At 41.6% G+C, this 11,517-nt stretch overlaps 1 protein-coding gene across 1 annotated transcript; it reads right to left on the minus strand.

Moving 5' to 3' along the window:
* Window positions 1-1,996: 1,996 nt before the first annotated feature.
* Window positions 1,997-8,912, minus strand: ednrba (endothelin receptor Ba). The gene is made up of 8 exons (XM_068701807.1): window positions 8,706-8,912; window positions 7,745-8,225; window positions 6,667-6,779; window positions 5,989-6,193; window positions 5,303-5,452; window positions 4,571-4,704; window positions 4,329-4,437; window positions 1,997-3,526 (listed from the first exon to the last, which is right to left on the minus strand). Exons 2-8 carry the CDS (start codon window positions 8,156-8,158, stop codon window positions 3,389-3,391), a joined length of 1,263 nt encoding a protein of 420 aa, XP_068557908.1. The 5' UTR covers window positions 8,159-8,225; window positions 8,706-8,912; the 3' UTR covers window positions 1,997-3,388.
* Between the last annotated feature and the right edge of the window lie 2,605 nt (window positions 8,913-11,517).

An 11,517-nucleotide genomic window follows, 5' to 3' on the forward strand; every position in this document is an offset into this window, starting at 1 on the left:
TGTGTACTGGTATGTGGTCTGTTCGTGCATGTGCGGTGTCCAAATGTACTGCACACGCGTGTCTGTCTGCTGAGAAGGACATACAGTCCCAATGTTCAACGCAGTTAAAAAAGGAGAAGTCCACATTGTGTGTTGAGTGCAGAGAAGCTCACAGCAAAGCCAAAAATTATAAGTCTATCAAAAGTTTACAGTAGTTTTTATTGCTAAATAATGCACGGTCTCTCATTAACCTTTCGGCATTCAATCTGCTGCAGGTTTTCCTCTCTATTTTCTGGCTCCTCATAGCAATAAAAGTGAAATTAAGTCTCTACAATAGACTGATGTAGCAATATATTAGTTCTGGCTGGACTGTGCAGAGTTTACCTGCATTAAATGTGGAAGTCTAGATAGTTAAAGTGAAAAAGTGCCGCACTGTTCCTCTGAAGCAATAGTTTGGCAATTTGGGAAATGTGTTTCATTTCTTTCTTGCAAAGTATTAGATGAGAAGATTGATACCACTTTCATGTTTGTATGCTAATGAAGCTAACCCAAGAAACGCTTAGCTTAGCATAAACACTGGGAACACCTGGAAACGCCTAGCCTGGCTCTATCCAAAGCTAACAAAATCTGCCTCCCAGCACTTCTAAAGCTTCCAAATTAACATGTTATATCCAGTTTATTTGATCCCTAAAAGAGCGAAGTAAATAATCAAGACACAGTGGCAATTACCAGTGCTGGTCAGCAGTTTTTTAACCTTTGGATAGAGCCTGGCTAGCTGTTTTCAGTCTGTTTCCAGAGCATGTACCGTGATTGGTAAAAGAAGCAGTGTCAGCAGCTGGTTAGCTAAGCTTAGCTAGTAGCTCTCTAAGCATAGAGAGCTGCTGTGCCGTTCAAGAAATGGTCACATAACAACTTGTAAAAACACAACCTACTGGCTTTTGTAAAGATTCAACAGGGTTAAACCAGATTAGAGGCTAATCGGCTGCTCGCGGTGGCACATTTATTGTAGGCTCAGGTAGTTCTCAGCTGGAAAGCAAATAAGCGCATTTCCCAAAGTGTTGAACCATTCCTTTAATGCAGGTTGACTCAGTGAATCTTATAAGTGTTATCTTAAACTCTGTGATAGATCACAACTGTTCTTACAGCCTACTAAATCACCATAAATCAACGCTGCCTGGGCCAATAAATTATATTCTTTTCAAACACAACATTTATGGAGCAAAAGGAGGCTCTAAATTGCCTCTGAGCTGATTACACTTTGATTTATAGTATGTTTAGTAAGTAGCTCACTGCACCACATTTCCTTTCTTTGCAACTTTTTATGGCTGTTTCTTTTTGTAGCAGGGATCTTAGAGGACAATCAATCACATCAGTAGAGGGCCAACGTCTGCATCCACAAGCAGATACATCAGTTTAACACAGTTGGGAGTAGAAAAGAGAATGATTTAGAGAGGAATGTGCTAAATGTGATTTCTTTCACTTAAGGCCGCTTACAGCACTGGGTTTGATTTAATTTCCAGCCACACTGAATTGTTTGAAACCATAATGGAAGAATAAAGGCAGAGGGGTTATTGGGAGGAGTGGAGACAGGAATTCAGAGGGAAAGGGAAGAGAAACGAGGGGAGAGCAGAGGGAAGAGGCCCTGAAAAAGAAGAGAGAAACAGGCAGAAGAAGAAGAAGAGGGAGTGAAGGCAAGGAGAGGAGATGAAGACACAAGTCGGGAAGGGGTGGTGAGAGATCACAGGCCAGAAAGCGCTTTTGACAGCTAACATGACATGCGTGACAGTGGTTTAGCCCGAAGGAACATTCCCAGGTCAGAACTCTGTGTGTGTGTGTGTGTGTGTGTGTGTGTGTGTGTGTGTGTGTGTGTGTGTGTGTGTGTGTGTGTGTGTGTGTGTGTGTGTTTGAAGTGAAGAAGTTGGTGGAAAATGGAGAGATCACAGTAATGTTCTGTTTTAGTATTCACTATCATATGATGCTGCTTGCCGTCACACTTAAATCAAACACCCCCACACACACACAACACACACACACACACACACACACACACACACACACACACACACACACACACACACACACACACACACACACACAGTCAGGCCAGGATAACAGGCAAAGCTAGAACATTCACAGTCATAATTGATTGTGACTGTATCTCTGAACAGATAGTTGCCTGAAAATCTATGCTTCCCCTTTTTTTTCTTTTGAAAAGTATAGAGTGCTTAGCTTCTTATTTATTATATTCATTTTATATATTTCAAAAAGAAACCCCTACGTCTTGTCATACCAGCTGAAGTAAGGAGTCAGATTAAGATAATGCAGAGCAAATACACTTGGAAGCCTCAAGAACAGGCCCAATATTGATCAGAATAATACAATAGCAGAGTGGTCACACAGCTGACATTGCACAGCTTGAAAACATCAGTAGTTCAATAACTAGTGGGAAAATGGCACAGAGACGATACATTTAAAGGCACTTGTAGCGGCAATCTTCTCTCTGTCCGGTAATCCACATTACCGCTACTGTTACAGTCTGTGTATTGGCAATAAGCTTGACTCAAAATTAGTCTACAGAGGCAGTAACTGCATTTAAAAAATAAAAAATAAAGTTACAAGATTCATTCTGTGCTCAACTTGGCACAACGGTCTTGATCCGCAGACCGATTAACCTCAACCGAGGGCTGGTGGCCATGACGTAGCCAGTAGCCGAACAAAAGGAGCATTTCAACAGTTTTCGTTACTGAATCACATCTCGAGTCTAATATGGCTCTTACAGCACTAAAGTATCAAGCAATACAGCATGCAAAAAATTCTCAATACATACATATATGCAAAGAAATATGTAACGAAATGACGTAAACAAATCTCAAACAAGCTCATTGGATTTAATCTCTTCCAAGCCGCTGCAGTGCGTGGTAGCAACACGGAACACAGCGTCACACTCAAATGTAATGCGTAACTCATTGCGAGATTCATAGCGTCAAAGTAACCACCAGACCGAGAGCCTGATGAGCTGTCTTTGCTAATCGACCCTTGACCTCCAATTTTATAAAACACTTGTGCTGAACTTTGCCCCACCTTAACTCTCGATATTTGGTATTTTGAACGGCAGTTTTACTGCCTCACACATGTCTCACTCTTGTTGTCCAAGAATACAGTGTTTTGGAGTTCACTGACGCTTATTTCGTTTTGGACAGGGAGAGTGCGCAGTAGTCCAGTATAAAAAAGAGTTTTAGGTAAGAGGGAGTCTCATCTCACTGATCTCCAAAAGCACGTTGGTTAAAAGTTGATGGAGACTTCATATGATGCTGTAGATGGGACAAGAATAAGCGCGTATCCTCATTCAGTCATCCACACTTCAATATTTCTTTTTTTTTTTTCGTTGCCATATCTACTCCTTTCTTACTCAGGCAGTGGTAGTGGACTTGTTGGTCAAGCGGGAGTTGCTCTGGTCGGAGGCTCGTTCTGTGACTTTCATCTTCATGCACGACTGCTTCTCATCCATCAACATCTCGGCCGGTAAACACCAGCAGCACAGGCAGGACTAGAGGAGGGAGAAAGGTGGTGAGAGGGATTATGAAGTGTAGGCTGAGAGAAACGTTTGCATACGGCATTCACAGCTAAAAGAAAGGAGCAAGTAGTTCCTTCTTTTTCTTTTTTGTTGTTGTTGTTGCCTTAAAGGAGCTGTATTGGACATTCTGAACGTTATTAGAGCAGCAAACAACTATTTGTTACGGAAAGACATAGTGGAGTAATGTCTCCCTCTGTGTATGTTGTTATCTGACCTTCTCCCTTCTTTGTCGCTGGTAGCATGTGATTTTAGTGCATGTTAGTGCATGTGAGCGTGCCCCACTGGTTAGCTTAGGTGGTTACAACTGATAACGCCGTCCCAAGCGAAATGCTCCCAATCTCGGATCTTGCTCATTGAAAGGCAGTTCCAAATCATTTTTGCTTTCTTGCCGACAGTTAGATGTTTGTCAGTTCAATATGAAGATGGAGCCAGCAACCGGTTAGCTTAGCTTAGCACAAGAAGTTACAGTGCCCGACCAACAAAGTTGCATATAACACAATTGTTGTCTTTAGGTTTTTTTGTAATACAGATTAAACAGATGAGATAGAACATTTTAATTAGCAAGCATTAGAGATGCTAGTAGGTGGATTTTGTTACCTTCTGTCGGAACCAGGCTAGCTGTTTCTAGTCTTTATGCTAAGCTACGCCAACCGGCTGCTTCTTATTAATCGTATGGAAATAAGAGTGGCATCAATCATCTCATTAAATTCTTCAAAAGAAATTTCAAGATATTTCACTATGCACGTGGCACACGTACAACTAAGTTGCACCTTACCCTGAAGCAGTTCTTGAAGCGCTTGCTGACCACGTAGAGGGCGATTGGGTTGATGCAGGAGTTGATGGATGCCATGTTGATGCCAATGTAGTCCAACACCAAAAAGAAACTAAAAAAGGTTACAGAGACACATTAGTCTTCTACCTCTCCCTGCCAGGAGGGTGATTCATTATTCTTCTAAATTGTCATGTCTGCTCTGTCCTCTATTTTGTGCACTGTGGAACATGACATCTCTTCCATACCTGAGCAGTTCGCAACGGTTTGGATCTTTCTCGTCGTAGATGGTGAGCTTCAGGATACGGCTGAGGTGGAGAGGCAGCCAGCACACAGCGAAGACCAGAACCAGGCAGAATACTGTCTTAGCCACCTCCCTTCGCTGAACACACACAAACACACATAAATCACTGTCTCGTAATCAGAATCAGCTTTATTGTCCATGTACGCGTATGCATACAAGGAATTTGACTCCAGTTTTTCATTGCTCTCCACGTACATTTATTTACAAATAAACAGGAAAAAAATTGTATATATAAGAAATAAAAAACAAGGACAACAAAACAAAAATACAAAAAAAAGTAGAACAGATGTAAGCATAAACATCTAACAACTATGTAGTAACTGATTGTACCGACATGGTGAAATTTGTACACAAAGAAGCTTTATAATCTTGGAAAGTTTTTGCCTCAAGGTTTTTGTTTTCATAAATCAAAACAAATAAAGTAGTAGATTATATTGCCACGTTGACCAATAAGGGCCAATTGTAGTTTTTATCTCTTCAATTGGACACGCTTGTGAATGTGTGAATGGTCTTATGTTATGTTTTAAACATAAAAGATTCCCTTGGGTCAGTTTTGTGTTTGCCCTGCCACTGATAAGAAAAATCTAATTTTAACTATCTTTTAACACTCAATGTGAGGACAGTCAGTATAGCCACTAACAAAATGGGCTAAATGACACGTCAGCCATCAGCGAACCTGTTTGAGGTGGTCACTGAGAGCGATCTGGACTCCATTCTTCTTCCTCAGCATCTCGCAGGTCATCAGGGTGTAGAAAATAGCAGTGCAGACCAACGGCAGGCAGAAATATGCACTGAAGAGCCACCAGTCCTTCGCTGATTTATAAAACTGCACAGAGGAAACGGGAGAACAGCGATGAGTTATGCGCCAGCATCTGTACGAGAGAGCTCACAGTTAAAGGTGAAACATTTCAGAAGTAAATTTAAGGGACGTATCCCAAGTCTGACCTGGACCGGAGTGAGACTCAAGGGTGTGTCTCAAATTCACTTGTTGACTTTCATTTAAAAATCTATTTATCAAAGTACCTCAGTGGAATTGAAAACGGTTCACAGTTGTTTTAAAGTCGATGGGAGTCACGTGAACGCACATGTTACACACACACACACACACACACACACACACACACACACACACACACAGTGATGACTCCAGAAAGTCTTTCACAGTATGGTAAGTGTCCACATATATTCATACACGGGTCGGCGTGCGAGCCAACACGCACATACATCTGCTTCTCCTTGTGTGTTTGTACGTGTCAGTGTTTATTAATGCGTGCATGTGCAGGTTTGCAGCATGCACAGCTGTGTCAACAAACACCATTTTACATCACACTGAATTATATGAGTATGTGTGTCACAGCTCACCCTCATGAAGTCGCTTGTCTGCATTGGGTGCAGCAAACAGATCCTCAAGTGTTCTCCCTTGTAGTCCATGGTAATCATGTCAAAAGCTATTGCCTCTGGCACAGCCAGGACGATGGATATTATCCAGATGAGCGCAATTTCGATAGCCATCCACTTTGGAACGCCAATCCCTTTGATACGGCTCCAGGAGGCCACGGCTCGATACCTGGAAGATCCAACGTGTGCAGACAGTCAACCAACAAATTACCATTAGTTAAGGAAATAGTTTGACGTTTTGGGAAATCCACGTATCTTCATTTTGTTACTAAGAAGATCCATACCACTCTCATGTCTGTAGGGTAAATAGTGCCAACAGCCAGTTAACTTAACTGAGCTAACATGCACCGCTAAAGCTCCAGTACTTATGCTAAGCTATGCTAACCTTGTACTGGCTGCAGCTTCACATTTACCGTACAGACATGAGCGTGGTCTCAGCAAGATGTCAAGTCATTATTCTAAGCTCACACATGTAGTTGACAGTCATAACCAGATGAGCTTGACAAATGCAATAGAACAAGTGTAAATGTATCGATCAGCAACGTTAAAAGCAGCCGGCAAGGAGGTCAGAAGTCACCGCTCTGCAATGTTTCTGTAACCCTATGACTGTTGCGTCATATTAGAAAATGAAGATAGGTTTACCTGTCAATACTCAAAGCACACAGACTTAGCACTGTGATCCCCACGGAGGCTTTTTGGACGAATGGCACCATCTTGCACAGAGTTACGCCGAAAGGCCAGTCCTCTGCCAGGAGCTGATGTGAGAGAGAGAGAGAGAGAGAGAGAGAGAGAGAGAGAGAGAGAGTTGGTGACAGAGTTAAACCATGAGAGGGAGTGAAGCAAATCATCTGGCACCAAGTTGTTCTCCCCAGCCTTGGGGATCCAGTCTTGACCAGATATCCGTGAACCTGAAGTTATCGGTTTCTGTGTATTTTTTATTTATTGGTTTATTTGATAAGGGACAGTGCACATTAATAAAAACGTTTCTGTAAATGCGCCAGAGTTAGCCAAGAGGCTATTTTTCATCTGTAGTCCCAAGAGGCAGATGTCAGGTTACATTTTTTTGGTCTTTTCTTGAAAACACGAGGCCCCTGTTTGGCCTCAAGGCACGGTAACCCAGGCAGGTAATATAGCTCCTGGAGAACAAAACTCTGCTAAACCAGTACAGTATTGAAATGTTTCACGTCTGCTTTGTATGAGTGACTGGAATGTGAGGGTGGATCAATTGGAATCATATGTAGCCCTGTATCTCCCCATACCTCCCATGTCTCTCCGGTCTCTGGTATGCAACAGCAGCCAGTTGTTTTAACATGCCTACCCCCTTACCCAAATATACAGAAACTTTGGTCCTCCCTCTCTTTCTCTCTCTCTCTCTCTCGCTCTCTCTCGCTCTCTCTCTCTCACGCACACACACAATGAGCCCAACAGATAATAACATGGCAGAGCCATAAGGGGATACAGAGGGCCTCAGAATCCAGTAAAGTAATAACATGGAAAAAGCCTCCTTTCAAGAGTGCGTATGTGTGAGTCTGCAGACAAGTGTGTTATGAAAGAATGTGTGTGTGTAAAATATTTAAAATCCAATATGCAGCACAATATTTGCATATGACCTCAAACAAGATTGCATCAAAAATGAATTGAAAATCTAAGGGAGTTTTGAATTGACAAATAAAAACACTGTTAAAAACACTGTAGATCACTCTAACACGGTATTGCTCACCTTGTAAACATTGATGGGAATGCCGATGATGATGTGCAGCAGGTCTCCGAGTGCCAGGCTGCCGATCAGGATGTTCGGCCCGTTACGCATGCACTTATTCTTATAGATGATTCTCAGCAGAGTGGAATTCCCTATGATGCCCACAACAAATACCAGGCAGGACACCACCGTGTTGATGTACTTGAAGGTGTCTCGGATTTCTGTGGGCCCTGTGCACATGGGAGGTAGCCGGCGGCGGGGAATGGTGATGTTGGGCCTCACCAGACCCTGCACATCTCTCTCTACGAGCCCAAGTTTCTGTGTAACAGCCAGAACGTCCTGGGGCGCTTGCTGCTTTGACTCCAGCTGCCCACTAGCCTGAAGAACGTGTCCCGCCAAGAGGAGCAACTCCAAACAGAGGAGATGAGTCTTCATCCTGCAGTTTAGTTTGTAAATGTGTTTTTTATCCAACAAGGCCGCAACTGATCCTCTTTGGGTATGCCTGGAACACAATTTGCAAGAAAATATTGCATTCAGGCCTGTTCTGACTACAGGAATATTACGCTTTATGAAAAAAACATCCTCACGGTCTAGGAGGCACATTAGGGCTCCAGGGTTTATTAAGTGACTTAAGCTCAGCTGCCATCCTCTAGCTATATAAACTTACTAAAACTCACAATTAATACGCAGACACACCCTGCAGAATTTTTTTTGTAATTTTTAGTGTACGGACTGTACAACAATTATTAGGGGAAGAGAGAGGGAGTCAGAAAAGGGAAGAAATTATCAAAATGTAACATGTTTTTTTGACATAATGAGGGGAGGGTATTACAGTTTAAAGTCAATAGGAGTCCAAAGTAAACATCAATAACCCTGGAGAAGGCCTTGGTTTTTGTTTAAAAGTGAAGACCCCAATCATTTTCATACAGTCCCTAAAATCAATTAATGTTCTCCGGTCATGGCAGTTTAAGCTCTTACTTACCTAACTTGCAGCCGAAGCAGAAATCCAATATATGTGCCTCTTCAGATCAAACTATCCCGGTAACTTTCAAGCTCTCAGGACAGAGAAAAGTTCCCAGATTGGAGGGATGCTGTTCCTGAAGCGACGCTCCAGTCATCCTCCTCTGTCACTGGTGTCTGAAGTGAAAAAGCTCTAGCTCAGTGCTCCAGAAGCTCCAGTCAGCTCCTCTGGTGGCTCATTCCTCTCCAGTACTGGCCGCTGAGTCTCAGTGTACAGTGTCAAGAGTCTGCAGAGTTTCTCCCTACCCCTCCAACCCCTCCTCTCCCTAAGAAGAGGAGGGGTTGGAGGGCGACCGAGGAAGACAGACAGGATGTCTACAAGTTAATCGCTGTTCATTACAGCGCCCTTGTTTTAATGGAGGAAATGGGGTAAAATCATAAATCAGTTCATGAAGATATTTTTTTATATATATAGATTATATTGTGTTGTTGGTACTGAATGGTGAGTTTATGCCTTACTTTATTTTTATTTTGGCATCCATTAATATTCCTGCAGGGATTGATCATCGCTATTTAATTAGTCATAATAAAGTGTTTCAGTTTAGCCCTACCAGTGTTCTCTTTTACAAACAGTGAAACAAGACCAGCGTTTGATATTGAGCCATTTCATTCAATCCACGTCAATCAATTATCACTTGGGCCTTATCAGGCTGTTAAAGTGCAGTCACATTGTAGTTAACTCACCATGTTCGCCAAGCTGCTCCTCATTGTAATGAAAGACACACAAGTACTACAACAATAGAACTTGTTATCAGTCAAATCTCAGGTATTTGCTGTTAAAGTCAATGTTATCAGCGTTTATTTAACCTGTTTGGAATGGGAGCCTATCCAATTACAATACAATACAACTTAACAATTTAGTTGTCAAAGTATTTGGAAATCAGTTTTGAATATATGACCAGAAAAAAAACATTTAACAATTAAAAAGGCTGAGCAAGATATACATTTCCGTCTACATTTTAAAAGCAAAATATATTCATCCACTACTTTATCATATAAAGTTGTCGATGCACCTTGAATCCTTTAACAAGAGTCTACATCTACGCTACTGCTGAAGCTAAATACTGACAGCATGCTAACATGGTGATGTTAGCAGGTTAAGTGTTTTTATTATGTTCGCCATCTTAGTTTAGGGTGTTAGCAAGCTTTTGCTAATTAGCACTAAAGATAAAGTACAGCTCAGGGTGATGAGATGTCTTCAGTTTTGCAGGTATGTTGGTCGAACTCCAAAATATTGCACAAGGTGACATATTGACCTGACGATGGCGCTGTATAATTAATTCTGAGGGGGACAAGAATATTTATACAGGATGTCATGACAATACATCCAGTAGCTGAAACATTTCACTGAAACATCAAAAAATGTCAACTCCGTCCTGTCGCTACAGTCAAAGTCAGGGGATCGCCAAAGTCGGTAAAGGATTCATCCTCTGTGCAAACATTCATTGCAATCAACCAATATTGCTTGAGATATTTCAGTCTGGACCCAAGTGGTGGATGGACTGACATTGACATCTCCAGAGCTACTAGCATGGCTGAAACCAAACAAAGATATCTACTTATATGAGCCAGTATTCTAAAAATATCTTGAGTTTTTCTGAGGCGAGAAAACTTCATGTTAGAGTTGTTTGACATCAAATTTTTAGACATCAACAATTAAATTACTTTGGCACTTTGGTTCATTTTCCAAATGGGACAGTGGCTAAGGATAGACACCTATCTTCTATTTCAAAGCAGTAGGGCAAGACCAGGAAAGGTTCTAACACTTTTTTGTCTCAGTAACCTACAGTATTACTCCCTGAAGTTTTCGCTCTCAAATTTTTTGACCCTCATGTGTCTGCTGCAAATAGCAATGTTTACAACACCTCCAACTAAACCACAGAATTAATGAATAGATGTCAAATACAAGGAGTCCCATTGTTACAACCTGCCCCATTGCCGAGGTAACAATAAGATCAAACAATTAAAAATGTGATGGGACCACACCCCAATTTTGCGTGAGAGAAGATATCAAGACTTACTTTTAAATCACTTTTAATCCATAGTAATGAGTTGCTGTTGATACTTTTAAAACGTTAAAAGAACTTTGTGCACTATATGCGTAGGCCTTTACCTCTATATCTATATGCATATGTGTGATATGCAGTATGGTGGTTTAAAATGAGCATTTAGTAACTCTTATTGTTATTATGAATCTCCTCTCCCTGGTGTCACACCACGTGCTTAGTTTTTTCTTTGTGACTTTGCTAAAAAGGATGAAGATGTTGGAAGTGATTTTTCTGTCACAATTTCACTTCATCCACTCTCTGCATCGTAAAGCAATTTTCTGGTCACATAAAGATCCAATGGGGCACGCGTGTGAAATGTCATTAACGTGAGAGTAAGCGCCAACAGCCTTTCTGTCTCTTGTCTGCTTTATGATGTGAAGACTGCTATAATAAAATGTATGTAATAATTTGAATTACTGTACATTAATGACCAGGAAGTGTGTCTGGTGTGCAACCACAACTGTATTGGCCCCTCAGTTGATCGTCCCCGTGAGGCTCAGATTTTCTGAGAAAAGACTTGCTCACAGGCCAGACGGCCATCGACACCATGTGTTTCTCTGTTGATAGATTACGATCTCATATTAAGGCCACTTCAACCAGAGAGTTCAAAGGAAGAACATTCTTATCTTTGTTAAACTGTAAAGCATCAGCCTGATTGTATCATGCAGCCGCTTGCATGTGATGTGGATCAGTGGCCAAATGTTACTAAGCACATTTACTAAGGTA

The sequence above is a fragment of the Cebidichthys violaceus genome, unplaced genomic scaffold (genome assembly GCF_023349555.1).
Source record: "Cebidichthys violaceus isolate CVI_PGR_0920_01 unplaced genomic scaffold, fCebVio1.0.p SCAF_8, whole genome shotgun sequence".
In the NCBI taxonomy this organism is placed as follows: Eukaryota; Metazoa; Chordata; class Actinopteri; order Perciformes; family Stichaeidae; genus Cebidichthys; species Cebidichthys violaceus.

Bases quoted from the DNA above. Each gene is read 5' to 3' on its own strand.
- ednrba (XM_068701807.1), bottom strand. From the start codon at position 8,158: ATGAAGACTCATCTCCTCTGTTTGGAGTTGCTCCTCTTGGCGGGACAC. The intron at 6,780-7,744 runs GTGAGCAATACC...CTCTCACATCAG, and splicing joins TTCCCATCAATGTTTACAAG to CTCCTGGCAGAGGACTGGCC. The intron at 4,705-5,302 runs GTTCGCTGATGG...GTGTGTGTTCAG, and splicing joins TCAGTGACCACCTCAAACAG to CGAAGGGAGGTGGCTAAGAC.